The following is a 27,363-nucleotide window of genomic DNA, read 5'->3' as shown; positions in this document are numbered from 1 at the left end:
TCGTTCAACGTATCTGCTTCAACTCATGATTTAGGCTGACACGAATGGGCATATTCCCCGAGCCCCTCCACAGCATGTTGGCGTTTCATGCTTACTCATGCTCATGGGCGCAACCTGTCGAGCCCAAAGGAGACAAGGGCACGCAGGATTCCGACCGCGCGGTTCCATGGACGGAGGGCTGCGGATCGGTAAGAATCGCGGATAGTATACTAATGTTCAATGAGCGGGTCTAACGACATCTGTTCAGGAGACTTTCAAAGCTAGACTGCGGCAGCAAGCGAATAGTGCTGCAGGGCCAAACTCTATGAACACACCATCGTAAGTTACAACCCATGTGCACGAGCATTCAATTGTCTGATATCATCGGTGTCGTCAGATCATTACTGTATACCGCGCCCATGGTGCGCCACGCATCGCCCGTCCACACGCGGAGTTTCCTGGGTGGCTTGACCTTTTGGTCCCCGTCTCCCTGCCCCCGCCGCGCTGTTAGCGGAGTCACTCGCGGGAGAAACACAACATAGTGAGTCATCTGCGGAGTTGGCACAACCGGCCAATGTCGCAGGGCCGTGCGAACATGTTGCGGTGTCGCATTCTGACGCATGCGGATAGACCAGGGTCCCTATCTGGCAGGCCTAGCAACGTATGGAGAGTTCAGTCCCGAGGGCCCAAGTGTTTCCGACATAGCTTGCGTGGCGTGCGTATCGGACAAGTGCGGTCGTTTCGGGACCGGCATTTATTCATCGCTGACCACCAGATGCACCTAGTGGCGCACATAGCTTCATGTCGGTGCGATGTCGACGCCCTTGCACGTCACGTTAGCTGCGCCCGCACACCAAGGCATATTCGGAAACATATCAGCTCATCCCTCCTCACGCTCGCTTGTATAAAAGCTCGGATATGAATATCTGCTCCTTTCTAACTCCACGCTTCCACCTCTCCGTCTACCGATCGATAAGACATGTCAGACTTTGTCTTTTTGGCCCCCATCGCCGCTGCCTTTCTCTTTGCCTCTTGGTACATCCTCCGACAGTACCTGGCCAGGTCTCCGTTGGACAATCTGCCTGGGCCGCCGTCCGCGTCGTTCTTCTTGGGTGAGTTGTTCTCGGTCTCTCCATGGTGTCTTCAGAACGACCAGCCGACTCAGATGCCCCCGATAGGCAACGTTTTGGAAATCACCGACCATCATAGCTCGCAACGATGGAAGCAGCTCGTCGATAAATATGGACCAGTCTCGACGATTCCAGGCATGCTCGGGGTGAGTTGCCGTGGGTTCCCTTCACACTGCAGGGGCCTCATCTGACATCCCTGCCCCTTTCAGGCCCGTATGCTACACATCGCCGACCCCAGGGCATTGCACAGTATCCTGATCAAGGACATGGATTCATATCCGAAGTCCAATGCTCCCGTATCGTGCGTCCGAGTCGCTCCGCAACGCCTGCGAGGCCGATGGGGATTCTGACAACGTTCTCACGTTACGCAACAGAGATTTGCACCTGCTTCTCGGGCCTGGCTTGGTCACCACCGAGGGCGCCCAGAACAGGAAGCAGCGCAAACTGCTAACCCCCGTGTTTTCCGTCGCAAACCTGCGCAACATGACAGACATTTTCTATGGGGTCGCGCATAGGGTGGGTGCAGCATGTATTCCAGGAGTTTGCCTCGTGGCCGCTAACACGTTGCCGAAGCTACACAAGGCTGTCGAAGCCCGCGTCGAAGTTGAAGTCGGAGGCGTGGTCGACGTCCACGGGTGGATGGCACGCGTCACGTTGGAGATGCTCGGACAAGCCGGCCTCGGCTACTCCTTCGACAACTTCATCGACGACTCGACGGACGCGTATGGCCGCTCGCTGAAGATGTTCTTGTAAGATTATTTATCCGCATAGCGCACGCGCGTACTGGCGCTGACTCCGTTTAACCAGCCCTGTATTGAGCCGGATCATCCCGGTGGTCTTCCTCATCCCGAAGCTGTCTTACGTCCTTCCCAAATGGCTGCTGGAGAAGGCGCTGCGTGCGGTGCCCCATGCAGATGTCAGACACATGATGCAGATCTCGGACACAATGGCGCAGCGGTCGCTCGAGATCATCAACGAGAAAAAGAGCGCACTGCTCAAGGGCGACGAGGCGCTGGCGCACCAAGTGGGCGAGGGGAAGGACATCATGAGTCTCCTGTGTGGGTATCCTACGCTGGAACACTCCGCGCCCCCAGCCACTGACAAGCACCACCACCCGCAGTGAAAGCGAACACGGCAGCGTCCGATGTCGAGAAGCACACTGATGAAGAACTGGTCGCACAAATGACGTATGGTCTTCACACTTACCCGCGAAGTATGCAGTGCTCACATATATCGGTCCACAGCACTATCATCCTCGGCGGCATGGAAACGACGTCGAACGCACTTTGCCGCATTATCCATCTCCTAGCCGAAAACCCCGATGTGCAGGAACGGCTGCGCGCTGAGATCGCGGAGGCAAGCGGCGGAGAGGACCTCCCGTACGACGACCTCGTGAAGCTCCCGTACCTGGAAGCCATATGCCGCGAAACGATGCGCCTCTATGCTCCAGGCCAGTTCATACCCCGAGAGTAAGCCACCGTCCGATCCCCGTCCGCGATCGAAGCTAACCATCTTGTATTTGGCAGGGCCGCCAAAGACACGACACTTCCTCTCCTTAACCCGATGCGCACACGCGACGGCTCTGTGGTGACCGAGGTGCCGGTGCCAAAGGGGACCATGCTGCTGTTGCACTTGACGGGCTGCAACACCAACCGGGATCTCTGGGGCGACGACGTGTACGAGTGGAAGCCCGAACGTTGGTTGGAAAAATTGCCTTCTGCGCTTGACGGCGCTCGCATCCCGGGCGTGTACTCCAACATGTACGTCTCACCCATACTCCGGGAGCTACTGAGCTAACATTTTCTTCGCCCATAAGAATGACTTTTTCGGGTGGACCAAGATCTTGCATGTGAGTATTTTGCCTTTATAACCCGCAATGAGGCCTCGACGCTGACTTCAATTGCAGAGGTTTCAAGTTTGCGCTCCTTGAGATCAGTGAGTCCGCCGACGTAATTTTGCATGATCTGCCTTATTGATGGGTGTGCCGCGCAGAGGTCGTCCTCGCCGTTCTCCTCTCCACCTTCAAATTCGAAACGACCTCCGAGAGACCGATTATATGGAAATCGGCGTCGGCTGTGCTATACCCGACCGCTGGCGAAAAGAGCACACGCCCGGAGATGTTCTTAAAGCTAATCAGAATCGCGCAGGCCTCTCATTAGCTTTGCGTGTACTTGCGGTGATAAAGTTGTTCATAGCCTTTGGGTTGAGCTTCGAGTTGTCCGAGTCTGCTGTATCATTGAACTGTATTTCTATATTACTTACTACGCGATACGTCAGCTTAATTATCCATTGTTTCACATCTCCCCATGTCCAGAAACCAACTTCCCAAAAAACAAATGCTCCCTAAGTATACACGTACGTTGTGCCTAGAAACGCCCAAGTGCCGCAAAGCAACGCTTCAACAGGCGCTTAGCAATGATATTCCTGTCTTCGTACGGCCATCATGTCCAATCGCAGGCGGCTGATCATGAATGCGTGAACCGCTCTTCTCGATTGACTGAGGAAGGTACTCTATGGGCACTCGGGTATGCAGTGGAAGTATGGTCCGGACAGAAAGCCTGAAAGTGAGTGCACTCAAGAAACCGTGCTCTCACAAGTCACCAGTATTACTCTTGCCTCGCTCACATGCCGCTGGCTTCCTTCTACACAGGAACACACGTCTCATCCATGAGCTCAGGTTGCATTTTTGCACCTCCCTTTTGGCGTAGCGACTGCGAGAATATGGCGCCATATTTCCGTCCCCTGGGAGATCGCCGAGCACTTGCTCTTGGTCACCGCTAGCCGGCAAGAAAGCCCTGACGCCGCTTATCATCTTCCACCGGGATGCTGTATGCCGGCCTAGGTTGGACAAAGCAACGGTCCGCTAACGTCATCTACTCTGACTGCTTCTACTCTGACAGCTTTCAACATAAACTGTATGGCAGTAGCTCTTCCTAGCACGGGTATGTGGAGGCCGCGCGGATTAAGATGGTGTGCCGAGCACCACTGCAATGATGTCACTCGACTGCCGCAATTAAGTATTGTAAATGCTGTATGTGTGGCGAGTATGATTCTAACATCTTACGTCGTACTCGCGCACACGCTTACCCTCGTGCACGGCCAATATTCCGTGAGACCGAGGATCTCCCGTCCGAACTCCTCGGGCTCTGTTGATTGTCAGCACTGACATCAAGGGCGAGGTGTAATGGGAGACTCTGGGCGTCGGCATGCTCTCATTATTTACTGCGCTTTCATACGGGTTGTTGAACGTGCGGTCGGCAAGCCTCACGCCTACATCAGATCCCCGCTTCGCCTCCCCTCCATATAAAGTGTACTGGCCCGTACGACCTCCGATCGTTTGCTATACCTCGCTGTCTTCGGCATTTCTCACTGGTTATCAGCTCGAAGCATGGCGGACACCCTCTTTCTAGGGGCAACTGCCGCCGTCGTCATCGCCACCTTATGGTACATCTTCCAAGCGTATCTCACTAGCTCGCCGCTGGACAACCTGCCCGGGCCACCCTCCCCGTCGTTCTTGCTTGGTGCGTTGTCGACTTTTTTTACGAGGCGGTATACTTACTGTATTGTTTATCTTAGGGAACGTCATTGAGGTCACGGACCGGAACAGCTGGAAACGGTGGAAGGAGCTGGTCGAAGCTTACGGGCCTGTGTCCCGGCTTCAAGGCATGTTCGGCGTACGTTTCCGTACCATTTTAGCAGCCGCAGATTTTATCTTATCTTTCGGTATCTGAAGACGCGCCTGCTGCACATATCCGACCCAAAAGCGATGTACAGCGTTCTCATCAAGGATGTTGAGTTGTTCCCGAAGCAAAACGCACCCTCTGAGTGAGTCTTGAACCCACAATGTTCTGCAGCTGATAAGACAACTCACTTGGGATGCAGCGAAATGCACATGCTCCTTGGGCCCGGACTGCTCACTACTGAGGGCGCGCAGAACAGGAAGCAACGCAAGCTGATGAACCCCGTCTTCTCCGTGGCGCACCTGCGGAACATGACACACATATTTTACGGAATTGCTCACAAGGTGAGTGTACGCAGCTTCTCGAGCATATACATTGCTGACCGTGCGATACAGTTGCACAAGGCCATGGACACACGAGTCGGGAAGGACGGCGGCGTCATGGACGTGAACGGATGGATGGCGCGCACGACGCTCGAGATGCTCGGGCAGGCCGGGCTCGGGTACTCCTTCGACAACTTTATGGACGATTCCACCGACTCGTACGGGGAGTCGCTCAAGATGTTCTTGTGAGTCTGTCCGCTTGCTGTCTTACTGTTTAGTGGTAACGCCCTTCGTCTGTACAAGCCCCGTCCTCAGCACCATTACGCCGGTGGCGCTCAGTATCCCCTCGCTTTCGTACATCTTTCCGGACCGGCTCCTCAAGCGTCTTCTTAGTCTATTTCCGCAAGCCGAGGTGAGGCGCATGGTCGCGATCTCAGACACGATGGAGCGGCGCTCGATGGAGATCATCAGCGAGAAGAAGCGCGCCCTGCTCAAGGGCGACGACGCGCTCGTGCACCAGATCGGGGAGGGCAAGGACATCATGAGCCTACTGCGTAAGTTTCTTTCACCTCCGAGGAGGCGAGACGTCTCCGGTGGTCGGCTGCTCATCGAACGCCCACAGTGAAGGCGAACATGCTCGCATCGGACGCCGAAAAGCACACAGACGAAGAGCTTGTTGCACAGATGTCGTACGTCTGCACGCAGTGGCGCTCCCCTCTCTACCGCGTGTCGTGCCTGACCTTACTCGCATTCCTGTGGCAGGACCTTCATCCTCGGCGGCATGGATACCACATCGAACGCGCTTTCTCGTATCCTGCACCTCCTGGCCCAGCACCCGGCCGTGCAGGACAAGCTTCGTGCCGAGATCGCCGAGGCATGTGGCGGAGAGGACCTCGCATACGACGAGCTTGTGAAACTCCCGTACCTAGAGGCGGTCTGTCGCGAGACGCTGCGGCTGTATGCACCGGTTCAATTCATAAACCGCTCGTAAGTCCCCATCCGAATTACGTCCGGGAGTGTTTTCTAACGCGCGTTACGTTGTCATTATTCAGGGCTGCCAAAGATACGACACTTCCACTCCTGAAGCCGATTCGTGCCCTCGACGGGTCAGCGATGACCGAGGTGCCGGTGCCTAGAGGGACGATGGTGCTGCTACACCTGACGGGATGCAACACGAACAAGGGCCTGTGGGGTGACGATGCGGAAGAATGGAAACCTGAGCGGTGGCTGGGAAAGGTGCCACCAGCGGTTGATGACGCCCGTGTTCCAGGCGTCTACTCCAACTTGTGCGTTTCCTGCTTCTTCGACATATCCGTGCATAAGCCGGGTACTCACGTTGATTGGTACGTTGTTCAGAATGACCTTCTCCGGTGGCGGAAGAGCTTGCATGTGAGTATACTGCTCGCACCCAGGACACGATGTTGCGCAGGTTCTAATACCTATGTTCCACTTTTTAGAGGATTCAAATTCTCGCAGCTCGAGATGAGTATGTAGTCCGGTCTTCTGCTCTCCAACCGTGTACTGATCGACACCGTTCCCAGAGGTTGTCCTTGCTGTTCTTCTCAGCGCGTTCAAGTTCGAGACGACCGAGAAGCCGATCACCTGGAACGCATCCGCTGTGCTCTACCCCACAACAGGGGAAGAGAGTACCAAGCCGGAAATGATACTCAAATTGACTAGAGTTGCGTAGTCGTTGAAAATGCGTACCCGCGTGGCCATCGGAGGATGTGCAACTTCTAGCTTCAATATTTGATACCTTATTGTCATACCGTTCTTGCTACGAACGTTGCGTTGCATACCTCTGTGATGTAGTCTTGGACGAATCTACAGCAGCCGGGGAAGATAACAAGTATATACAGGCCTTATGCCTGGGTGCATTGATGATCTTCCAAACGTACAGGTAATACATGGGTGTCGTAGAATACGTGAGTAGGGGGAGAACATAAGGGTAGAAGGAGCGTCGGCGAGGTCTTGCACAGGAGAAATCTAGACGGGCGACAAAGCCGAAAAAGCCCCCGACAACGACGGCGAAGCGAGCAGCACAGACGCCCTCGCTTCGCCCAAGACCTTGCGGGAGAAAGGGGCTAAGCAATATACGGTCGCAGAAGGGTAAACGAAGAGCGCGGAGACAAACCATGAAACATATATCCAATGCGTCGTAGACAGGTCGTTCACGCGGCGCTCACGAGCACCACGGATTCGCGCACCTCGCCCGCCCGCCGCTCTACCTCGTGGAACCACTCGAGCGCTCTCTTTGCCCGCCGTTCCGACTCCTCCGCGCCGTGTACCTCGCGCCCGTGCTCCTCCATCGCGGCCCGGAAGCGCTCCTTGAGGTCCCAGGACGCCAGTCGCAGCACCTTGCGCGTCTCCCGGCTGACCCGGGCTGCATGCGCACCAACGAACGAGCCGTCTTCGCCCATCTCCTCGCCCTCCTTCGCCAGTGATGCCTTGATGCGGCGGCCGACGGTCCGGGGAACAGTGCTTGGAAGCTCGAAGATGAAGTAGGTGGTGAGGCCGATAGCGACGGCGCCTACGACAGGCGCTGCCCACTTGCGCGCAGTCTCGTTCTCGAGGAGATCCCACATACGGACGACGCCCTCGAACAGACCGCGTGCACCGAGAGCCTTGCCGCCCACCATCGTGAGCGCACCAAGGCCGACGGAAGCGAAGCCGAGAGTGCTGACGGCCATGTCTTCGCTGTCCGCGCTCTTGCCCTCGCCGAAGTGCACCCAGAACTGGTGGTGGACATCGAAAAGGTCGAAGAAAGTCGTGTCGAGCATCTCCGGACGCTGAGAGAGACCGATGCCGAGACCGTAGAGGCCACCAGCGACGACCGTGCCAGACGCCCGGCGGGATTTCCGGTTGCTCTTCTTGTCGACCCGCGTGGAGAACATAGCCTCGGGCATGAAGACCCGTCGTGAGCGCTCCACGCCCTCAGGCAAGTGCTCATCGCCGAGCTGCGTGATCTTGTGTACGGCCTCGGTGGTGACACCACGAGCCTCGTGCTCCGCGAGCCTGACGGCCGCGTCGAGACTTGAAAGCAACGCGCGGCGCACGTCGTGTACGTAGTCCCAAATTCCGAGCAGGCCAGGGTAAGAGGGGAGAGAGACGGAGACATTGTCGATACCAAGCTTGCCCTGCCCAACGCGTTCAACCGCGTCGGTAAGGAGCTCCTTCGTCCGCATACGCGTACGGGTAGCGCCGAGGTCCTCGACAGACTCGAGCGTCTCCTCCAAGACCTCCCGGCCACCCTTCATCTTCTCCAGGACGGGCCGGACGCGCTGCAGATCGTTCTGTGCGCGGTCGAGCTCAGTCTGAGCGACAATGGCGTTCGCTCCGACGAGCAGGTCGACGTCTGAGAGCAGCTTGGTGAGATACGTGGACGCGGGCGCAAGCTTCGACTTCGAGCGCTTCACAAGCACAAAGGAGCGCAGCGCAGATTCGAGGCCAGTGAACGACTCGGACTTCTCGTCGAGAGCGTGCTGGGAGTCGACGAAGTGGACGAGGTCCTCGGCATCTTCGTATGTCCGTGGGCTGAGCTGCCTGATTTGCTCCAGAACGAGACGTCTGCACTTGGCCTTGTCGCGAATCTGCTCGTACTTGTTGACAACAATGAAGAGGTAGGCCTTCTCGTGGCTGGCATTCGTCAAGAACTCTTTTGCGGAGAGCGTGAAGTGGTTTTCCGCGGATACGACGAAAACGACGACGTCGATCTCCTCCTGCCTGGCGAAGACACGAGTGGTGTGGGTGTTGTCGCGGTTGAGACCAGGGGCATCGATGAGCGATATGTCGACGATCCCGTTGCTAAGCAGCGACGCCTGCGGATCACGGGGGTCAGTCAGGTAGACCTTGAGCACCTGCGAGTCGTTCTCGTTCTCCGAGACGATCGCATCCAGATCCGTGAGGTCAGCCCGAGTGAATGTGCTCTCGTCATCGACCGAGTACGAGGCGCCCTCCTTCAAGACATGGAGTTCCTCCTTCCCGCCGTTCTCTGACGCATCGTGGACCTCACAAAACGCAGTGGTGCAGGGTTGCTGGTCCACAGGCATGACTTCGCGGCCGAGAAGGGCGTTGACGAAAGTAGACTTGCCCGCGTTCAGGTCTCCAGTGACGAGAACCTTGGAGGACTTGTCCTCGATCCGCAAGCGGAGCTTGTCAAGATGGCCCACCGCGTTGAGGATGCGGTCGTCTAGGAGGTTGGCGATGGAGGATTTTTCGAGCTGCGCAACGAGCGAGGCGGGAGACGAGGAAGATCCGTGGGCGCCGAGCTTAAGATCGAGACGGAAGACGTGGAAGTCAGACGCCTCAGCGGGGGACACCAGCCGGTCTCCGTCCTCTTCCGTCTCAGCAGAGGGCTCCTCGTCCTTGTCCGCGATAGTGGCGAGAGTGACAGACCGAGTGAGCCCCGCCTTCGCGGGGGATACGATGACATCGGCTTCGAACGAAGGGTCGTCAGGGAAGGAAAGCGAGCGGCGCATGCTCTTCCGGCGGGAAGCGCTTGGCGGCTCAGTCGCAGGCTGTTCGCTTAACTGAGGGTAGCGCACGACCCAGCTGTCCTTGTTGAAGTTGCGAAGGTCCCCCAGGATAGACTTCGTTGAGTCTAATGCCTGGAGTAGTCTGCGTCGGTGTAAGCACAAGGAACATATATGGATCATGAGAGCACTAATGTATGTCTGCTCCGTGGCATACTGCACCGCTGATGTAACCAGGATATAATACCTCGAGTACATCACGCTATGTCCAATGTGCGACGCTCCCGCATGTAAGCGTATCACGACTGGCCAAAGCTCATGGTGCACACGGAGCGGGCAATATTCGGTGTCCCCGGTGTCATTACTGCCCAAACGACGCTCACCTATTCTTGTGCTCGACATACAACTCCTGGACTGCTTCATTTAGATGTTTGGTTGAGCCCTCCACCATAGGCTGCGGCGAGCCCGTGCGAGTCGCGCCGGGGAAGTACGACAGAGCCATTTTGTTTCACAGAAACGCTGCTCGTAGTCGGTGCAGCAGAGGTAGGCAGCACAGCTCGTAGTCGTCGTGGTCGATGGTGAAGGTGGTGCCGAGCAAGCTCCGCGAAGTTGCGCATGTTGTCAGGATAGTTCGTAATTTCCACGCCACAATTTGAAGCGGAGCTGTCGGAAGGATCCTTCTGGATCTCGGCCGGGCTCGGCATGTGCAATTTTGCCCTTCCGTATTAAGGCGCCGCTTGTTTTCTTGAAACTCCGGCCCGTATCCTCCCGACCGTGGATCTAGACTTTCGATCTTGCACATTCCCGGCCGCCTGGAACACGGTCGCGGCTTTGTTCATACTCTTCTGCATGCTCTTCTGGTACACTTAGTGTTTGTCAACTGCTGCGTCTCCCCTGCGTGAATATCGCAGGTATGTGCTCACCTTAAACCTGCGTTTCTCTGGGCTTGCTACGGTCAATCAATCGACTCCTGAGTCGCCCATACGCGGAGCGCATCTCTTGATACGCAGCTGTGAACGCGCATCGAGCTAGGTTGCGCATCGCCGATACGCACTCCCTAGCGTTTGGGTATAGCTGCAATGATCAAAAGAATATGTCGGACGCGTCCTGCGCTGGCTAGGTTGCATTGGTATTTGATCCACCAGGGAAGTACGGAGAAGGTCACCCCGGCTTCCAACACACACTGGCGAGCTAAACGTGAACAGTGTCCATGAATACAAAGCGGTGACCGTTGCCGGTGAGTCCCAAGCCCTATGCACACATCAGAACAATGATTACATTTATGCATCTGGAGGTATGTAGGTAGAAGGGACTGCGAAGTATTCGCTGAATATCCTTTATATACTTGACCTACATCGCTGATACCAAATGTTGAAAGGATGTGTCGGTAGATTCGAATTCGTTTTGCTTCTGGATTTCCCGTCATTGGTCAGTAAGAAATGCGGCATCGTTGCGAACGTACGCTAGTTCACATAGATAATCACAGGCGAGTCATAAACTATGCTTCTGATCGTTTTTACTCAGAATCTTAGCTCACGAGTATCGTAGGATGTGAGGTTGACTACATCGACAGTTCGACACCTTCAATCAAATGGTCAGCCTTTCCGTTCCGCTCCTGCTAAATATTTGTGCTTGTACCTGCACTCTGAGCCGAGATTTATGATACTCAATGGGATTGACAGCTAGCATCAAGGCCCCAGCTCGTACCCTATACGTCGACATCGGATGCGATACTTCTCTCTTCGCGGTGCTCGAATGACGGCGAGCAACACCCCTCACCAGGGCCCAGGACCGGCCTTACGTCCAGCCAGGAACGGTCGCACACCTCCCGAGGCATCCTGAGCATCTATGTGGGAGCGAAGAAGGTGCGAATGTTGATGCGTGAGTATCACGCCGTCCAAAAGCGTCCGAGTGCGGCGCCTGTGCGCTTGAACGATAGATCATGTCCTCCACTATTGCACAAACGCCTCCTCGCTATATTTTGCGCCCTGCACATACCTGACCATCGTCATATCTTACCGTACGCCTCCACCGCTCATCAGCGCAGTTTCTGCGCCAACGTTCCGCGCTGTTCGAGTTGGGCCGAAATAGCGCGCAGCGGTGCCGGCGCGGTGGGCAAATGCGATGACAAGGATTCCGAGCTCTCCGAGTCGCCGAGATCCCGATGTGCCTCGACGTCAAGCCCTTGCCCTCTCTTTCGCCCCTTCCTCCCGTCCACCTCGTCGCCGCAGGTTCCTATCACGCATTCACCGGAGACACTGAGATTCTGACAGCGCTGATACGTTCGGCACGTCCAGGTCCACCCATCAGCTTCACGTTCCGTGCAGTACGGGCGCGTTACGTGCCTGCAGCGTCTTGCCACGCCGGCGGAAGCACCGCAAAGGCCGCCCAATAGCAGCTATAACAGTCGCTCGTGCTAGCTGCCACCCTCTGCCTCTTGCCCCCTCCCAGTATGTTTTCTGCGTGGGTACTGTGCGCGTCGCTGCTCCTGCCCTCGGCGGTCCTCGCCCAGTACGACTTGGTGAAGGAGTACGCAGGAGAGTCGTTCTTCGACGACTGGAACTTCTACAACCACTGTAAGTCCGGACGGGCGGCGAGGTGTCTCAAATGGGTGCTTACTGTTCGCTCCAGTCGACAATCTCACCAACGGGAATGTCAAGTACGCCGCGACATAACGTTCTGGCGACGGCGTCCGCTGATGCTCGTGCTCCACGCAGCTTTCTGGGGGACATTGATGCGTTCCATGACAAACTGGCGTTTATAAACGACGCAGGGAACGCCATCATGAAGGTCGACAACAGCTCCGTGCTCAAGTTTAACCAAAACCGGAACTCGCTGCGCATATCCACCAAGGACCAGTTCACCGTGGGATCCGTCTGGGTCGCCGACCTCCGCCACGTGCCGTACGGGGTGAGCATGCACGGAACCCTGTCCCAGCACGATCTGCGCTGACGTCGCGCCCGTCGCACAGTGCTCCGTGTGGGGCGCCTTCTGGTCGTCCGCGCCGACGTGGCCCGTGGGCGGCGAGGCGAGTTCGCTGCCTCGCACTACGCCCGCACGCCGCTAACGCAGCCATCCCCGCCTCAGATTGACACTTTCGAGGCGGTGAACCAGGACTACTACAGCCATATGGGTCTGCACACGAACCCGGTGCGTCTTCTGCGCGATCCTCGCTCCGTTGCGCTCGGACGCTCATCACGCGCGGCTCCGCCCGGCAGGGCTGCACGCACGCCAGCGACGCCGTGCAGTCGAGCACGCTGATCAACTCCACGGACTGTTCGGTCCAGTCGAACGGCAACCAAGGCTGTATCATCTCGAATCCCACGCCCGCATCGTACGGCGCAGGTGCGGTCTTCCCCGAGGTGTCCGCTGCGTCGCGTCGGTGTTCCAACCTTGCATCTCAGATTTCGCCAACTCGGGCGGTGGCGTGTACGTTACCGAGTTCGCGATTGACGGCATCTCGTGAGTCTCCGGGCGCGCGCCTCTCTCGCTCCCCTGCCGCAGCCCGTTCTGACGCTTCTCCGACGCAGCATCTGGTACTTCAACGTGCGTAGCAATTGTATAGGCCACCGGCCGCGAGGCAAAGTCTGACCGACGTGGGCTCCAGCGCACCTCGATCCCGAGCCAGCTGCAAGGCAACGTGACGAGCGTCGACACCTCGACGCTCGGCATCCCTGTGGCGAACTGGCCGGCGTCCGACTGCTCCGTGAACGCGTTCTTCCAGCCGCAGGAGCTCGTCTTCGACATTACGTTATGCGGAGGTGCGTGCCTGTTCCGAGGCTGTCTGCGGCCGACGCGGGCGGCGTCGATACTGACATCATTGCCCGGGCGTTTGCGCAGACTACGCCGGCGCATCGAGCGTGTTCTACCAGACGTGCACCGGCGTGTGCTACGACGACTGGGTCCTCGGAGATCCGTCCAAGTACGATACGGCCTACTTTGAGGTGTCGTATGTGAGAGTGTACGGGCAGCCCGGGGAGCTCACCGTGCTCCAACCGTCGGGCGGCCGTCGATCCGCGGAGGCGCGCTGGGCGGCGGCGTTGCTGCTGGCTGTGGGAAGCCTCTTTGCTCTTGTGCAGATCTTTTGAGTAGACCTCCTGCTTGTTGGGCACGCCTCACCCCTCCTTCGCATTTCTGTATCCACTACTTACCTCACTGGCCTAGCGTCGCGTCGCGCTCTTTATGGACACTGCCACCCTTATACTAGACGACTCGTTGTATACCACCGCTTCGGCAAACGAACTGGCAACATTCTCGCTGTCTTGCGTGTTTTGGACGTACGACAGCTTCGTCGTGTGTGTCTGCGGCGACTGTCGGTGGCGCAGAGTGTTCCCGGTCGGACAGCACCGCGTATTGCTCCCCGATGGTGTCGCCAAGCATGTCGTAAGCGTCCCCCCGGTCGATAGAAACATGTAAACGACGACACCGGACCCCCGCTCTGGAGGCAATCCTAAATCCACGGCCGGTTGGATCGGGTCAGCCGCAGAACGCGCGGGGGTGATTGCGCTCTGTGGCGCTGGCGTGTACTGTCAGCCATTGGTCAAGGGATTGCCGCTGCGCGTCCGCCAGAGCGCGATGCCTTTTCGAGCGTGCATGTCGTCCGCTGCTCCTCGGTTCTGATCCCTCGCGGGGTCAATTAGCACGCGCATGGCGGCGGCAGCGCGAGGCCCGTGAGGTCATGAATCATCATCACAGCGTGGCCGTAACCGACACCGAGCGCTCCCATCGAGACACTGTTCATAGACGGAGAGCCATCAGCCTTTTCTCCGAGTGTCGTTCGTGTCAGCTCCAGGCCCAACGCGGCTAGCAGATTTGAATGTTGCCGTAACGGAGCAGACGAATTTCCTACTTAGCTGGCCGCGCAGCTCACTCTTGGACGAAGCCAGTTTTCTGCACCGTCCGCGACACCCCCCGCACCTCACTCACCGAAGCAGAACAGCACACCCAGGATGCCGAGCGCATGCGACACCGTTAAAGGGCTCGCGGACACCCCCACCCTCTTCGGCGTCGAGGGACTCGTGGCCGTCGTTACTGGCGGCGGAACCGGTACGTCCATTCGCAGCAAGAACCATTCATTCGACCCGACGCTTCTGCGCGTCGTCTTCGCCCGATGTGCTCGTCACTCACCCATCTGCGCAGGCATCGGGCTGATGATCGCGAAGGCCTTGGAGCACAACGGCGCGGTGGTGTACATCGTCGGCCGGCGGCTGCAGGTGCTCGAAGAAGCCGCGCGCGAGCACAGTGTGCGTGCATCATCCTCTCGGGCTCGTGGCATCATGCGGTCCGCTGCCGTAAGAGCGCTCCCGGGCTGATCAGTCTCGTCCGTTCTCGCAGCGTCGGGGCAGCCTCATTCCGCTCCAGGGCGACGTCACCTCGCGCGAATCCATGCAGGCGGTCGCGGAGACGATCCGCCAGAAGCACGGCTTCGTGAATCTGCTCGTGAACAACGCGGGCCTCGCGAAGAGCTTTCTGCCGAAACTCCCGGGGCCCGGCGAGGTCGACATGAAGAAGTACCAGGAGCTGCTCTGGAACGCCGGATCACCGCGCGAGTTCTCCGGCGCGTTCGACGTGAACGTCACCTCCGCCTGGTACTGCGCCGTCGCCTTCCTCGACCTGTTGGACTCCGCGAACAAGCGCGGCAACATGCCCGGCGTCACCAGCCAGATCATTACCGTCTCGAGCGGCGGCGCGTTCCGGAAGGATGACAAGGTGTTCAGCGTGCCGTACACGCTCAGCAAGTCTGCCGCGACGCACCTGGGCAAGATGCTCGCGCACTTCCTCAAGGACTGGAACATCCGGAGCAACATTATCGCTCCCGGCATCTTTCCATCGGGTGCGTGTCTCCTCGGACTTGATCCATCTTGATTCCCCTGGCGTGTTGGCGATGCAAGCGAGACGCTGACTCCGGCAATGGCGTCACGCGCAGAGATGATAGAAGGGCTTATCTCGCAGGAATACATCAACGCTGGTGTGCCGCTGCACCGCGCGGGAAGCATCGACGACATGGGCGGCTTGATCCTCTTCTTAGCCAGCCGTGTGAGTCTATAGCCTGTTCAAGCTTCAAGCCTCGCCGTACACGTCACTAATACGGGCCTAGGCTGGTGCTTATATGAACGGCACTGTCCAGCTCATTGACGGAGGTCGGCTTTTACTGTACCCCTCCACTTACTAGTTACACGCTCGTCCCGTCTGCCTATCTTGGAATCCGCCCGAGCCTACCAGTACCACCTCCTTCCGCTTATTTACGTCCGTCGCGGATTCTCAACTGCCGTATCGTATTAGTACTGCAATTCTATACCTGTATAGTACATGTCTCGTCCTCTCATCGAATGTTTTCTTACGCAGGCTTCATTTAGTAGGCACTTGACTCGCATGCGCACCGTCAACAGCAGACTCAACTAACCCTACCCTGATGCTTCTCCTAGATGCCTTACACGGCGGGCCACAAAATACCCTGTCTTGGTCCGGACCAGATTTTGCATCTCGGAGGCGGTTCTGATGTAGTAAGGGAGGATTGTCAGGGGTCCTGTAGTAGACCGTCGGCTCGAGTGGATTATTCAAGTGCTCATTGTTTGCTATGTATATGATGGTTGATTAAGTTTACGCCGATTCCCGAAGAATAACATTTTACGGCAGTTTTCATATCGACCGACGCTTATGAACTTCTTGCTCTCATGTGGAGCACCGTGACGCCCTGTACCACTGGCGGCGACTTACCTCCCCCAGCTCACAGGAGCCTCATAGCGGTTCAGTGTACGCGGCATTCCGGACGCTTGAACGAACATACTTTAGACACAGGCCAGGTGCAGGATAACTATTTGGCTGACGCCAGTGGTGATGAACTCGCGCGTGGGGAGCGGACACTAACCGTGTCTGGAGGTTGTCATAACGCACAGTCCGGCGGAGGACGCGGCGGGAGCGGTGGTGCGGCGTGGAACGCGTTGGGTCGACCTTTTTCGTCCTCGGATGATCGTTAAAGCATCCCTCCGCAGAATGAGATGGTCGAGACTTATCGATATGAAACCCGCTGTATACAGCGGTCATCGAATGGGCATTGGCACAACCGCGCAGATATGTCAGCGAAGCGGGACGCACGAAGACACGGTCGTCGTCGGCCGTATGCAGCGCCTTACCCACCTGCCGCTCGCGTTTCCATTCATCCACATCGTCTCCGCACAGGTACTTGCCATGTACTTGTTCGTTTCGCTTCCCGTGAGGCACTAAAGCAGTACTGTCGCATTTGCCACCGGTACCTCGGTGATCACGGAGCCGTCGAGGGCACGAGTCGGTTGCGGGAGCGGAGGCATCATGTCTTTCGCGGCCCTGCCGAATGAAAGTGTCAGTGGCGTCCGATGGTCAGCGCGCGCTCGGATGAAGGTCGGGCGAGGCTCTTTTTCAAATTACACGGGCACATACAACCGAAGTATCTCGCCGTAGGCGACTTCCAGAGTCTAGGTATGAGGGCTACACGAAGCCATCGTACGCGAGGTATTTTCCGCTTAAAGCTTCCGAGCTCTCCGCGGGTAGAGGTCTAGGACATGGATGAGCGTATTCGAATTGGTGTCCAGACCACCGACATGAAGGTGCTGCCGAGTATAAGCGAGCAAAATCAGGTGCGCTACGCGGCGGACGGGGCAGCCGCGGGAAGATGTACGACATCTGTGCGGCAAGCTCTTCGCCCGTGTGCTTCTCGTTGTCCGATGGGGCCATATCCGCCTTGATTTTGAACGTTTTCTCGATGAGCAGCCGACGACCGGACTCATCTCGTATACACGAGGCTTGCTCGCGCAAGAGGCTCATGATGTCCTCGCCTTCCACGGCCTCGCCTACAAGCGTGTAGCCGACCTTGGGTAGGCGTGTCGAATTACTCACAACGATGATCTCGAGCGACCGCCGCTCCATAGTGTTCGAGATGGTGGTCATGCGCGACGCTAGCGCGCCGAAGTTATGCTCGAGGAGCCAGTCTGGAACGATCGACGGCAGCGAAGGGATGCTGATTGCGATAGGCATGATACTGCTCAATGCAAGGCTGTTGTAAGCACGGGGAGGGTTCCGTGAGTATGTCACTGGAAAAAGCGGCTTAATGTATACGAGAGAGCCCACGGTTAGTTTGAAATCGCCTTGGCCGAGAGTCAACGTTGCTTGCCGCGCTGTATACATTGATAATGATCAGTAAGACGGGATCCGTTATTCCACTGCGCAAAACACAGGCGCGGTGCGGCGCTGCGAAGACAGCGGCGGATAGCTCGAGGAGAGAAGAAGACATGTCCTCCCGACGGAGGGACGTCGCAGGCCGCCTCTTATACATGTTTTGAGCACCCGACATGGATGCCTAAACGAGACGGAAAGTGACCGTTTTGGGTCCGAAGCATGGCCACGTCTCCTTCCATCCACGCCAAAAGTCGATCTCGCGATCGGGGCTTCTTTCCGCGCGACAACAGTCCGACGCGCCACCTATTGACATACGATCGCTGTCCCAACTCAGTACTGAGTACCGGGTGGACATGTCGCGTCTAAGGTCACTGGCTGGCTGAGGTCCTCACCAATTTTTGAATTTGGGAGAGAGAAAATGTCCGAGACTCGAGGCTGAACGGAGGTGCGCGTAACGGGACGGCGGGCGAAAGAACGGGACGAGCAGCTAGAAAACGAGACCGAGACACCGATGCGCAGGGCAGAGGGCAAATAGGTGAAGCAGAGCTGTGAAGAACTGTAGAAGTGGAGCTTTGAATGATAAAGGGAGATGCGTGCTCTGAAGATCGTGAAGAACGCAGGTGAAAGGGAACGGCGCGGCTCCGACGTGGATTGCGAGCGCCTATGGGGATTCTTGTCTTTTGACTGAGGAAATTCAACTCAGTGAGAATACATACACGCAGAAAAGACGGTGCTTACAGAGACTGAGCAGGCTGCCACACATGCAGCAGCAGTACATTTGGTCAATAGTATACAGCGTCAGCATCCCATCACCCTTGATGATGGTAGCTTTTTAGATGCTCTGGAAAGCGGTTGAAAAGTGGGAGTTTGCTAGACCATAGTCGAGGGAGAGGGGCCGGTTCGCCGAAGCGTTCTGTTCACACTGAGATAGAGCACAAAGAACTGTAGAGAGTCCTGAGAGTAATATGGATGACTGCGCGGAGGAGAGTTTAAAGTTTAGCAACCGTCGCTCTGCAACTCGATCAATCTCATTGCCATGGGACAGGAAATCTTATCTTATCTATTATTACTAGCGCCGAGCACAGAAGCAAGAACGATCCGAGTGAGTCAACATCGACTCAACCTCAGCCCATATTATTCTGCAGCACTGCCGTCGACGTTAAAGTACCCTTTCCATGATTGCCAGTGGGAGTGATACAAGAATGATCATAAGGATTTCGTTATGGTATTTGATGTATTGAGCACACCTACTACTGCCAGTAAGTGGTGTCATTTGCGGTACTGGGACGAGGCTAGCACTGTTCGTCGAGAGTCTGGCAGACATGTGCCAAGTGTACTGCTGACCTACATACAGTCGGATGCCCCGGCTTGTGTAGTGGTTCAAAGGTGTCTTCGGGCTTGAGCTCACTGGGTGAGTCGCATGATCACCTTTTTGATCCTACATCTGACATTTCCCAGAGTACCCACAATTCTCGAGGCACGCTTCACGATCTGTATACGGGCGGCTTGAGACCGCGAGGACATAAGGCTGAGCAACATATGCTGGGAAGACATCGCTCATTCTCCCCCACTACCATACCGCGATAATTCGACATGGCCCCGCCGACCACTTCTCCCATGCCCGATCCCAAGCCTAACCAGGCTTACATCGAAGTCTCAGCTCTCGAAGCTGGGACGATGCACCTGCCCATGCATTTCTTTATCAAGGACGCGGCGCCCGGCGAAGTCAGCATATGCCCATCGCTCGCGTTCTCCCTGCGCCACGTCCCATCGGGCACTCACCTCGTCTTCGACCTGGGCCTGCGTCGTGATATATCCACGTACCCACTCGTCGTACAGGAGTACGCGAAGAAATGGATGCCGTACAGCGTTCCTCAGACCGTCGATGAGTCCTTGCTCAAGGGCGGTATCGACCCCAAGGACGTGCAGACCGTCGTGCTCAGCCATCTGCACTGGGACCAGTAAGCTACGATTTCCTGTTGTCAGTGGAATCTGCTGACCGTGTACGATCACATAGTATCGGCGATGCAGAGCCATTTTCCAACGCCACTTTCATTATCGGCGAAGCCAGTCGCGAGCTACTTGAGAAGGGATATCCTGGGGACCCCAAGTCCGACATCCTCCAGTCCACCATCCCCATCGAGCGCACGCGCTTCCTGCCCGAGTCCGCCTTCGACACCGGCGTCGGGCCCTTCCCACGCGCACACGACTACTTCGGCGACGGCAGCCTTTACCTCATCGACGCGGTCGGCCACCTCGCGGGCCATATCAACGTGCTTGCGCGCACTTCCCCTACGGGGTCGTGGATCTACCTTGGGGCGGACTGCGCGCACGACACGCGGCTGCTGACGGGCGAGAAGGAGGTCGCGTTTATGCTGGATGCGCAGGGACACATGCTCTGCGCGCATGCGGACAAGGATGCGGCTGTAGAGCATATCGGCCGCGTTGGGGCGCTGTTGAAGATGCCGAAGGTGCATGTCTTGCTTGCACATGACTGGGAGTGGTATGAGAAGAACAAGGGTGGGGAGGCGTTTCTGCCCGGAAAGATTACGCCACTTTGAAAGGAAATGAAGTGTATGTTCGTTGTTCATACTAGCTCGATTCCACCACGGGCAAATTCGTCATGTCCCAACCCAGTTCCTCGACGGTGTCGTCCTCGATCTCGAAACATCCGACTCTGCGACATATCTTGTTCCCGTGCTCTGCTACGCCGTCCGATGCTTGCGCCACGACCAGTCCAACAACCATGGGGTCTCCGTCTTCGTTAGCTTGCCGCGAAAGCGGGACGATCCACAGCTTCGGGCATGCTTTCGCAAGAGACATAGCGTGAGCCGATCCGATATCTAGGATGGAGTTCCGCGCAGTGATGAACGCCGTTGCGGGGTCATCTGCGGTATTGCGTTGGACTTCCAACTGGGCGCTGCCATGTTCATGTCGAGTTGAACGAGCTTACCGGAGGTCGTGTACGTATAATCCTCATACACAGTAGTCAGAGAGCCGCCATCGACGACTATCATTAAGCTTTGAGTGTCCTTGGGGGTGTCGTGGGCGGCGATCGTACCCCTGCGGGTCTCCACCCTGACCTGACTTCAAGCTGTCTCCTCAACGGGCAGTAGCAGTGCGAAAGCAGTAGTTGACACCACAAACGACCCGCACTGGCGTCGGACTTCACCGCCTTGCATGTAGTTGAATATGCAAGGAGGTTGCCCGAGCTGACATGTATTGTTGCACGTATGCCTCATGGTTGCGATTGCCATGCTCAGGGAGCGTGGCCCGGGTAGGCGACACAGGGCGTTCGTAATGCGGTAGAAAAGTCGAGTGCGTTCATACCTGCAATATGCGATTAAGTGATGCCCAACACCCAAGAAGGCATATCACTCACCGTATAGTCTGTTCGTCCGGTTGTTTATCGGAGGCCCTGACTTCCGAGCTCCCGACGGTGTCTAGCAAGATTAGTGAGCTCAGTCCAGACCGCGCATAGCATCTGTCACAGACCCGATTGGGTTCAATGCAACAGAGCTTGGAAGCCGGAGAGACGCGACTGTGGTCTTGAACGTGATGAGCAGGAAGACTGTGCAGCAGCGTGGTGATTGGTGTTGAATTCTCGGACCAACGTGCTGAACGCCACAAATGCCGCGGTGCGGGACGCCTTGCCTGGGCTGTATCGGAACGCACAGACATACGAGCTCAAACGCAGCAGCATCGTCTTGAGAGACGATATGTTTCAGACCACGAACAGCGAGAGGACGCAATTGGGACAGGCGGTGTGCGATGAACAGATGGGTGATGGAGAATCAGCCACAAGGGGTGTTTTGGTGTGTTTGGTTAGGAACGGCGTTGGGGTGCCAGCATAAGGTCTTGTCCGCCTTCTTCTCTCCATCGTCCTCATCGTCCTCGACGTCCACCTCGATTCCTTCGTTGTCGTCGTCGCCGTCGCCAGTCGTCTTCTCACCGTCTTCGCCCTTTCCTAGACCGGCAGGCTCCGCTGGTCTTGTCTAGACATCGTTGCACGCCCCTCGGAACGTGTCGCTTGATTCTAGCCAACCCGACTCGACGTCGACTTGCAGTCCTTCGCTTTCTCTCAACATGTCTAGCCTTGCTCCCCCCAGCCCTAGCGTCTCCCCCGCTCCCGGCGGCAATGGCGGCGGCAGGTCCCCCAACTTCCGCGCCTCCATGGGCCCCGCCTCTCGCCCGGTGGGCTCTCAGCTGCCCCCCGCCTCGCCCCGCCCTGGTGCGCAAAATGGCGGCGCGCGGCCTACCAGTGAGCTGTTGGGCAGCGCTGGCATGTTCCAGACCCCGGAGGGTGAGTGCAAGCATCGAGCCGTTCGGTTCGCAAATTGAAGCCCGCCCGTAGCCGAAGCCATCGACCAGTGGTTCGAGACTTTCCAAAATTATGAGGCGACGCTGGTATGTCAACGCTTGTTTTTTATGGATGCGGTCGCTTATAATGGAACAGGAAGAAATGGCTGCTGCCTCTCTTGACGTCAATTTCAAGGAAGAACTGAGTGCCATCGAGCAATGTGAGTTATAGACCGTGTGCATGCAACGGGCATCCGCCCGTCTTCGTCTCCGGAACAGGCTAGGGAAAGCATCTGGACTGGCTTCGCCACCGACCGTGTTCGGACCGAACCAGATTGGTGGCAAAGTATCTGATGGCTATTATTATCTCGAGTCTGCATGCGAAGCGCATACTGAACCGGTTTGGTCTGCGGCGTGCCCTAGTCTGCTCCTGGGAAGACGACGGGATTTGCCACTCATGCTAGTTTGTTGCCGTAGTGTTGGTCCTGACGTCTTTCTTCTCCAGGGTTCAAGGTTCTCTCCGAAGCCGAGCGCACAGCCGCTCTTTATAGTCTTTTGCAACATTCTACGCAGGTCCAGATCCGGTTTTTCATCACCGTCCTTCAGCAAATGGCTCGGTCTGATCCTATGACTGCCCTGTTGTCCCCCGCAGTTGGAGGTGCGTGGTTTCTGCCCAGAAAGCAACAGGCGGTATGCTTAGGATGGACGTGTTAGGCTCTATGCAGAGTCAGATGGAAGCGAAGTTGGCTCAGATGAACTTGAAGTCGCCTGGCTTCAAGTCTAACCTGCCGGGCTCGCCCACCACTCGCAACTTCTCCGGGTCATCATTCCTCTCCCCCGATGCCGCCAACAACGTCAGCAACGCTGGCGGACATGACCCCGCGAGCACCCTCGCTCAGCAGCGCGCCAAGCTGAAGGCCAGCAATGCCGCGCACCGGATCTCCGCCCCTGCGCTTTCGTCTGCCGTTGGCGACCGGAACACCTGGGGCTCTGGCTCGAACCAACTCGGACAGGTCGACGAGCGCTCCTCGTCCCCGGCCCAGGAAATCACCATCCCTTCGAACGGTGCTTCGCGCCCCAAGAGTACTGACTTCTCCGGCCTCGCCAACGCCCTCAAGTCGCCGCGAGGCGATGAGGGCGACCAGCAGCTGTCGCCCATGCCGGGAGGCAGCTGGGCGAGCATGGTCAACACCCCGTTGATTCCGATCTTCAAGGACACCCGCAACCCTGGGCAGAGCCTCGACGCGGCTGCTCAGAAGCTGAACGACTGGACCTCCACGGGTGGTGGCAATGTGCCGCTTATCTCGGACCCGCCCAAGAAGTTCAACCGCCTCTCGAAAGGGAACGTCAACGACCACGAGGACCCCAACCAGGGCTACGGCGGCGGAAACCAGCGCAACGTCTCTGGCGGTATGGGTGGTGGCATGGGTGGTGGTGGCGGGATGCGGAACGTCAGCGGGCCTAACGGAAACCTCAACGCGTTCGGCGGACAGGCAGGCTGGGGTGGCGCGCGTAGCCCCGCCCTCTCGAACACGTCGGGCCGGTTCAGCGATGACGGCAGCATGAACGGACTCGGCATGGCCGGGTTCGGCATGGGGATGGGCAACCCTGGCCTCGCCGGCATGCCTGGCACCGGCGGGTTCAACATGGCGGCGCTCGCGGCTGCGGGCATGGCTCCCGTCAGCCCTTTCAACAACATGTTCAACGTGAACAACCTCGCGGCGATGGGCGTCACCCCTGAGCAGATGCTCGCGATGCAGATGGCTGCCGCGGGCCAGCTCGGCCAGCTTGGACAACCGGGCCTGGGTGCCTTTGGGATGGGACTGGGTCAGCAGGGCAACATGCGCGGAAACCGGGGCGGCATGAGCCAGCGGGGCGGGAACACGAAGTCGCCGGGCCAGCGGGAGAAGAAGGACGATGAGGACGTCGACCCGAAGCTCCTCGAGGACATCCCCGGCTGGCTGCGTAGCTTGCGGCTGCACAAGTACACGCCCAACTTTGAGAACATGAACTGGCGCGACATGGTGATGATGGACGAAGCCGCGCTCGAGGCGAAGGGCGTCGCCGCGCTGGGCGCGCGGAGGAAGATGCTGAAGACGTTCGAGGTCGTCCGCGCGAAGATGGGCATGGAGAGCCCGTCGGCGACGAACGCCACGCTCGCCTGAGCGCGCCGTCGTACCGCGGCTCGCCCTGCCGTCTCGGACGCAGCGCGGGGCGCGTGTACGCATATATACGGCCTGAGCGCCCAAAGTTAGTTTTCTCCTATCGCGTTTTGACATATTATTTCCCTAGTACTTCTCCGAAACCGCGGCGCGTGCGCACACCGCGCTTACCTATACCACACCGCCGCCTCTCCGAGTCCACCCCCTCCCTCACACTTTCCCGTCCGATTGAATCGCGTATTCCCCAGGTGCATTGGCCGAGAGTGAAGATGATGTCTGTTTTGGATGCGTGTATGCCTAGCTAGCTGTAATCTCACATGTAAATAGGCCCACAGCACTCTATTTATGTTCGTGGCTCCCATCTCCGCTGTCCGTGATCGAGCGTGTTTCTTGGGTGAGTGCTTTCAAATACGAGTAATCAGAAGCCAGCGGATATGTACATGTGGTATGTCCCTGGCAACAACGCGGAAAAATGGTTCAATCAACATTGGGTGGGCTTCAGCATAACTATAGATCGATATAGCATCAACCTGCCATAGGTTCAACGAGTGAGTCTGCTACGCAACCCTAGTCATTTTCAGTAGCATCTGCGGCTTGGCCCTGTCGGCTCCAGTCGCGGGGTAGAGCACGCCCGACGAGTTCCAAGTGATTGGCTTCTCAGTCGTTTCGAACTTGAACGCGCTGAGCAGGACGGCGAGGACAACCTCTGCGGGTGATCCTAGTCAGTACGAGGCCTGGGTGCATCGGCGTCGGAAGGCTCACTCATTTCGAGCTGCGAGAATTTGAAGCCTCTGCGGAACATAAAGTTAGACCCCACCCGACATCGTAGGATGTGTATAGACACGAGCAGCATACTCACATACAAGCTCTTCCCCCGCCAGAGAAGGTCATCCTGAGCAACAAGTCATTCAAGTCATTTAAAGTGAGCACTCAGCTGATGCTGGCATAGATATATCGCCAAAGTAGAAAACGCACAAACTGGAGTAGACGCCTGGGATACGGGCGTCGTCGACGGCCTGCGGCAACTTGCCCAGCCACCGCTCGGGTTTCCATTCTTCCGCATCGTCGCCCCACAGATCTTTGCTCGTGTTGCATCCCGTAAAGTGCAGCAACATTATCGTTCCCTTGGGGACCGGCACCTCGCTCAGCATGGAGCCATCGAGGGAGCGGATCGGCTTCAGGAGCGGAAGCATCGTGTCCTTTGCGGCCCTACCGACGCAAGTGCACGCGTTATCCTGTCAGTGCGTGCTCGGATATCGGAAAGTCGGACAATGACATACAAGCGTTTGACAAACTGCACAGGCGCATGCAGCCGCAGCGTCTCGCGGCAGACGGCCTCCAGGTACGGGAGCTTCACAAGATCGTCGTACGCAAGGTCCTCTCCGCCGCAGGCCTCCGTGATCTCTGCACGAAGCTTATCCTGCGCGGTGGGATTCTGGGCGAGGACGTGCAGGATGCGAGAGAGCGCGTTCGAGGTCGTATCCATGCCGGCGAGGATGAACGTACTTCGGGGGACAGCGACCGTGGTCAGGACTGGCGTGCGGCTCACAGGACACATCGGGAGGACGTACGACATCTGTGCGACAAGCTCTTCGTCCGTATGCTTCTCGCCGTCCGATGCGACCATGTTCGCCTTCACTGTGGGCATTCGTCTCGATCAGCAGTCGGCCACATGAGGTACCTCGCATCCTCGGAACTCACGCAAGAGGCTCATGATGTCCTTGCCCTCTCCGATTTGGTGTATGAGCGCGTCGTTGCCCTTTAGTAGGGCACGCTTCTTTTCGCTGATGATCTCCATGGAGCGCCGCTCCATGGTGTCCGAGATAGCGGCCATGCGTCTCACTTCAGCTTGCGGAAATGTCTTCATGATGCGCTTGATGAGCCAGTCCGGGACGATGTGCGACAGCGCGGGGATATTGAGCGTCACGAGCACGATAGAACTCAGGACGGGGCTTCCAGAGGCGATTGGGGGCTATGGTTCAAATCGGGAACAGCATATCGGAGCGGGCAGACTCACAAGAACATCTTGAGCGACTCGCCGTATGAGTCGGTCGAGTCCTCCTCGAAGTTGTCGAAGGAGTAACCGAGCCCGGCCTGGCCGAGCATCTCGAGCGTGGTGCGCCCCATCCAACCGTTCACGTCCAGCACACCGCCGTTTTTCCCGACGCGCGCGTCCATCGCCCTTTGCAGCTGTGCAGCAATGTCAACACGTTTCTAGTTCGAGGAGTTGCACATGCTCACCTTGTGGGCGATCCCGTAGAATATGTGCGTCATGTTCCTCAGGTGCGCCACCGAGAAAACGGGGTTCATCAGCTTGCGCTGCTTCCTGTTCTGTGCACCTTCCGTGGTGAGTAGCCCAGGCCCGAGAAGCACATGCATGTCGCTGCACCACAGACGTGAGACCCCGCATACGATGCACGGCATCCATGGCTCGGAACTCACTCAGAGGGCGCGTCGTTCTTGGGGTACAACTCGACGTCCTTGATCAGAACGCTATGCATTGCTTTTGGGTCGCAGACATGCAACACACGAGCCTGGGGGGGTTGAGATGTCAGACGTCACATATACACGAGAATCAGGAGCGGAAACGTACGCCGAACATGCCCTGAAGCTTTGACACGGGCCCGTAGGTTTCAACCAGGTCTTTCCACCATTTCCAGCTGTCCCTGTTCGTAATCTCAGGGACATTTCCTGAAGCAGAAAATGTAGTAAGTGTGTGTCCTGGTAAGAGAATACGGCTATGAACCAAGCAGGAATGACGGCGTGGGTGGTCCAGGCAGGTTATCCAACGGCGACCTCGTTAGATATGCTTGGAAGGTGTACCATAGCGCCAGGATGGTGACGGTTGCGGCGATCGCGCCAACGAAGAGCGCGTCAACCATGCTTGAGGGTGGCAGCAGAGTGAAGTGCCAATACAGGCGCAGAGTAGTCAGTGAGTCAGTCTACGAGGGCTGAATCGTCTTATAAGGAGGAGGGGGGGTGCGAAGTTGAAATACGCCATGGGTGTATTGCGGCGCAGCCCCCGCAGCGGACCCACATAGAATCGTTACAGCTGAGGCCTGTGCAAAAGTGAGGGATGCCGTACTACACCTCATCTCTGATTCGGTGACAATTCGGGATGTGGCACGGCTATTCGGATAAGATGACTCTCGGTCGTCCGGAGCGTT

At 57.4% G+C, this 27,363-nt stretch overlaps 7 protein-coding genes across 7 annotated transcripts; 5 read left to right on the top strand and 2 right to left on the bottom strand.

Moving 5' to 3' along the window:
- Positions 1–938: 938 nt before the first annotated feature.
- On the top strand, positions 939–3,412 carry TRAVEDRAFT_75359 (cytochrome P450). The gene is made up of 12 exons (XM_008046707.1): positions 939–1,091; positions 1,158–1,255; positions 1,319–1,410; positions 1,484–1,625; positions 1,683–1,858; positions 1,917–2,167; positions 2,230–2,296; positions 2,354–2,578; positions 2,636–2,869; positions 2,926–2,958; positions 3,016–3,044; positions 3,102–3,412. The coding sequence occupies exons 1-12, from the start codon at positions 959–961 to the stop codon at positions 3,266–3,268; spliced, it is 1,647 nt and encodes a 548-aa protein (XP_008044898.1). The 5' UTR covers positions 939–958; the 3' UTR covers positions 3,269–3,412.
- A 1,082-nt stretch (positions 3,413–4,494) lies between these two features.
- TRAVEDRAFT_175493 (cytochrome P450) lies at positions 4,495–6,802 on the top strand (the record flags this gene model as incomplete). Its single annotated transcript, XM_008046706.1, has 12 exons — positions 4,495–4,630; positions 4,686–4,783; positions 4,843–4,934; positions 4,992–5,133; positions 5,185–5,357; positions 5,416–5,666; positions 5,735–5,801; positions 5,875–6,099; positions 6,165–6,398; positions 6,469–6,501; positions 6,570–6,598; positions 6,654–6,802. The coding sequence occupies 12 exons, from the start codon at positions 4,498–4,500 to the stop codon at positions 6,800–6,802; spliced, it is 1,626 nt and encodes a 541-aa protein (XP_008044897.1).
- A 160-nt stretch (positions 6,803–6,962) lies between these two features.
- On the bottom strand, positions 6,963–10,173 carry TRAVEDRAFT_75357 (mitofusin). Its single transcript, XM_008046705.1, has 2 exons — positions 9,968–10,173; positions 6,963–9,729 (listed from the first exon to the last, which is right to left on the bottom strand). Exons 1-2 carry the CDS (start codon positions 10,084–10,086, stop codon positions 7,284–7,286), a joined length of 2,565 nt encoding a protein of 854 aa, XP_008044896.1. The 5' UTR covers positions 10,087–10,173; the 3' UTR covers positions 6,963–7,283.
- Positions 10,174–11,810: 1,637 nt separating this feature from the next.
- TRAVEDRAFT_175484 (uncharacterized protein) lies at positions 11,811–13,836 on the top strand. Its single transcript, XM_008046704.1, has 10 exons — positions 11,811–12,160; positions 12,216–12,243; positions 12,302–12,494; positions 12,556–12,612; positions 12,672–12,734; positions 12,803–12,929; positions 12,989–13,046; positions 13,115–13,130; positions 13,192–13,345; positions 13,425–13,836. Exons 1-10 carry the CDS (start codon positions 12,037–12,039, stop codon positions 13,670–13,672), a joined length of 1,068 nt encoding a protein of 355 aa, XP_008044895.1. The 5' UTR covers positions 11,811–12,036; the 3' UTR covers positions 13,673–13,836.
- A 649-nt stretch (positions 13,837–14,485) lies between these two features.
- TRAVEDRAFT_32098 (NAD-P-binding protein) lies at positions 14,486–15,854 on the top strand. Its single transcript, XM_008046484.1, has 5 exons — positions 14,486–14,630; positions 14,724–14,827; positions 14,919–15,417; positions 15,511–15,620; positions 15,682–15,854. The coding sequence occupies exons 1-5, from the start codon at positions 14,534–14,536 to the stop codon at positions 15,754–15,756; spliced, it is 885 nt and encodes a 294-aa protein (XP_008044675.1). The 5' UTR covers positions 14,486–14,533; the 3' UTR covers positions 15,757–15,854.
- A 3,474-nt stretch (positions 15,855–19,328) lies between these two features.
- Positions 19,329–20,296, top strand: TRAVEDRAFT_40686 (uncharacterized protein; the record flags this gene model as incomplete). Its single annotated transcript, XM_008046508.1, has 2 exons — positions 19,329–19,696; positions 19,753–20,296. The coding sequence occupies 2 exons, from the start codon at positions 19,329–19,331 to the stop codon at positions 20,294–20,296; spliced, it is 912 nt and encodes a 303-aa protein (XP_008044699.1).
- Positions 20,297–21,624: 1,328 nt separating this feature from the next.
- Positions 21,625–27,130, bottom strand: TRAVEDRAFT_175479 (cytochrome P450). Its single transcript, XM_008046703.1, has 16 exons — positions 26,943–27,130; positions 26,790–26,887; positions 26,639–26,730; positions 26,438–26,579; positions 26,214–26,386; positions 25,898–26,148; positions 25,768–25,834; positions 25,477–25,701; positions 25,172–25,405; positions 25,056–25,088; positions 24,959–24,987; positions 22,749–24,902; positions 22,540–22,692; positions 22,192–22,255; positions 22,090–22,142; positions 21,625–22,038 (listed from the first exon to the last, which is right to left on the bottom strand). Exons 1-12 carry the CDS (start codon positions 27,076–27,078, stop codon positions 24,754–24,756), a joined length of 1,629 nt encoding a protein of 542 aa, XP_008044894.1. The 5' UTR covers positions 27,079–27,130; the 3' UTR covers positions 21,625–22,038; positions 22,090–22,142; positions 22,192–22,255; positions 22,540–22,692; positions 22,749–24,753.
- Positions 27,131–27,363: the final 233 nt, after the last annotated feature.

The sequence above is a fragment of the Trametes versicolor genome, assembly GCF_000271585.1.
Source record: "Trametes versicolor FP-101664 SS1 unplaced genomic scaffold TRAVEscaffold_14, whole genome shotgun sequence".
NCBI lineage: Eukaryota > Fungi > Basidiomycota > Agaricomycetes > Polyporales > Polyporaceae > Trametes > Trametes versicolor.
Note: the sequence above shows the minus strand (reverse complement) of the source record. Positions and strands in the feature narration are given on the sequence as shown.

Excerpts from the sequence above, each read along its gene's own strand:
- TRAVEDRAFT_75359 (XM_008046707.1), top strand. The coding sequence starts at position 959 with ATGTCAGACTTTGTCTTTTTGGCCCCCATCGCCGCTGCCTTTCTCTTT. Across the intron at positions 1,092-1,157 it reads GTCCGCGTCGTTCTTCTTGG|GCAACGTTTTGGAAATCACC; the intron begins GTGAGTTGTTCT and ends TGCCCCCGATAG. Across the intron at positions 2,168-2,229 it reads GGACATCATGAGTCTCCTGT|TGAAAGCGAACACGGCAGCG; the intron begins GTGGGTATCCTA and ends CACCACCCGCAG.
- TRAVEDRAFT_75357 (XM_008046705.1), bottom strand. The coding sequence starts at position 10,086 with ATGGCTCTGTCGTACTTCCCCGGCGCGACTCGCACGGGCTCGCCGCAG. Across the intron at positions 9,730-9,967 it reads TATGTCGAGCACAAGAATAG|ACTACTCCAGGCATTAGACT; the intron begins GTGAGCGTCGTT and ends ACACCGACGCAG.
- TRAVEDRAFT_175484 (XM_008046704.1), top strand. The coding sequence starts at position 12,037 with ATGTTTTCTGCGTGGGTACTGTGCGCGTCGCTGCTCCTGCCCTCGGCG. Across the intron at positions 12,244-12,301 it reads CTCACCAACGGGAATGTCAA|CTTTCTGGGGGACATTGATG; the intron begins GTACGCCGCGAC and ends TGCTCCACGCAG. Across the intron at positions 12,495-12,555 it reads TCCGCCACGTGCCGTACGGG|TGCTCCGTGTGGGGCGCCTT; the intron begins GTGAGCATGCAC and ends CCCGTCGCACAG.
- TRAVEDRAFT_32098 (XM_008046484.1), top strand. The coding sequence starts at position 14,534 with ATGCCGAGCGCATGCGACACCGTTAAAGGGCTCGCGGACACCCCCACC. Across the intron at positions 14,631-14,723 it reads CGTTACTGGCGGCGGAACCG|GCATCGGGCTGATGATCGCG; the intron begins GTACGTCCATTC and ends CCATCTGCGCAG. Across the intron at positions 15,621-15,681 it reads TCCTCTTCTTAGCCAGCCGT|GCTGGTGCTTATATGAACGG; the intron begins GTGAGTCTATAG and ends ATACGGGCCTAG.
- TRAVEDRAFT_175479 (XM_008046703.1), bottom strand. The coding sequence starts at position 27,078 with ATGGTTGACGCGCTCTTCGTTGGCGCGATCGCCGCAACCGTCACCATC. Across the intron at positions 26,580-26,638 it reads AAGAACGACGCGCCCTCTGA|CGACATGCATGTGCTTCTCG; the intron begins GTGAGTTCCGAG and ends TCTGTGGTGCAG. Across the intron at positions 24,903-24,958 it reads ATTCTCGCAGCTCGAAATGA|AGGTTGTCCTCGCCGTCCTG; the intron begins GTGAGCCTTCCG and ends GATCACCCGCAG.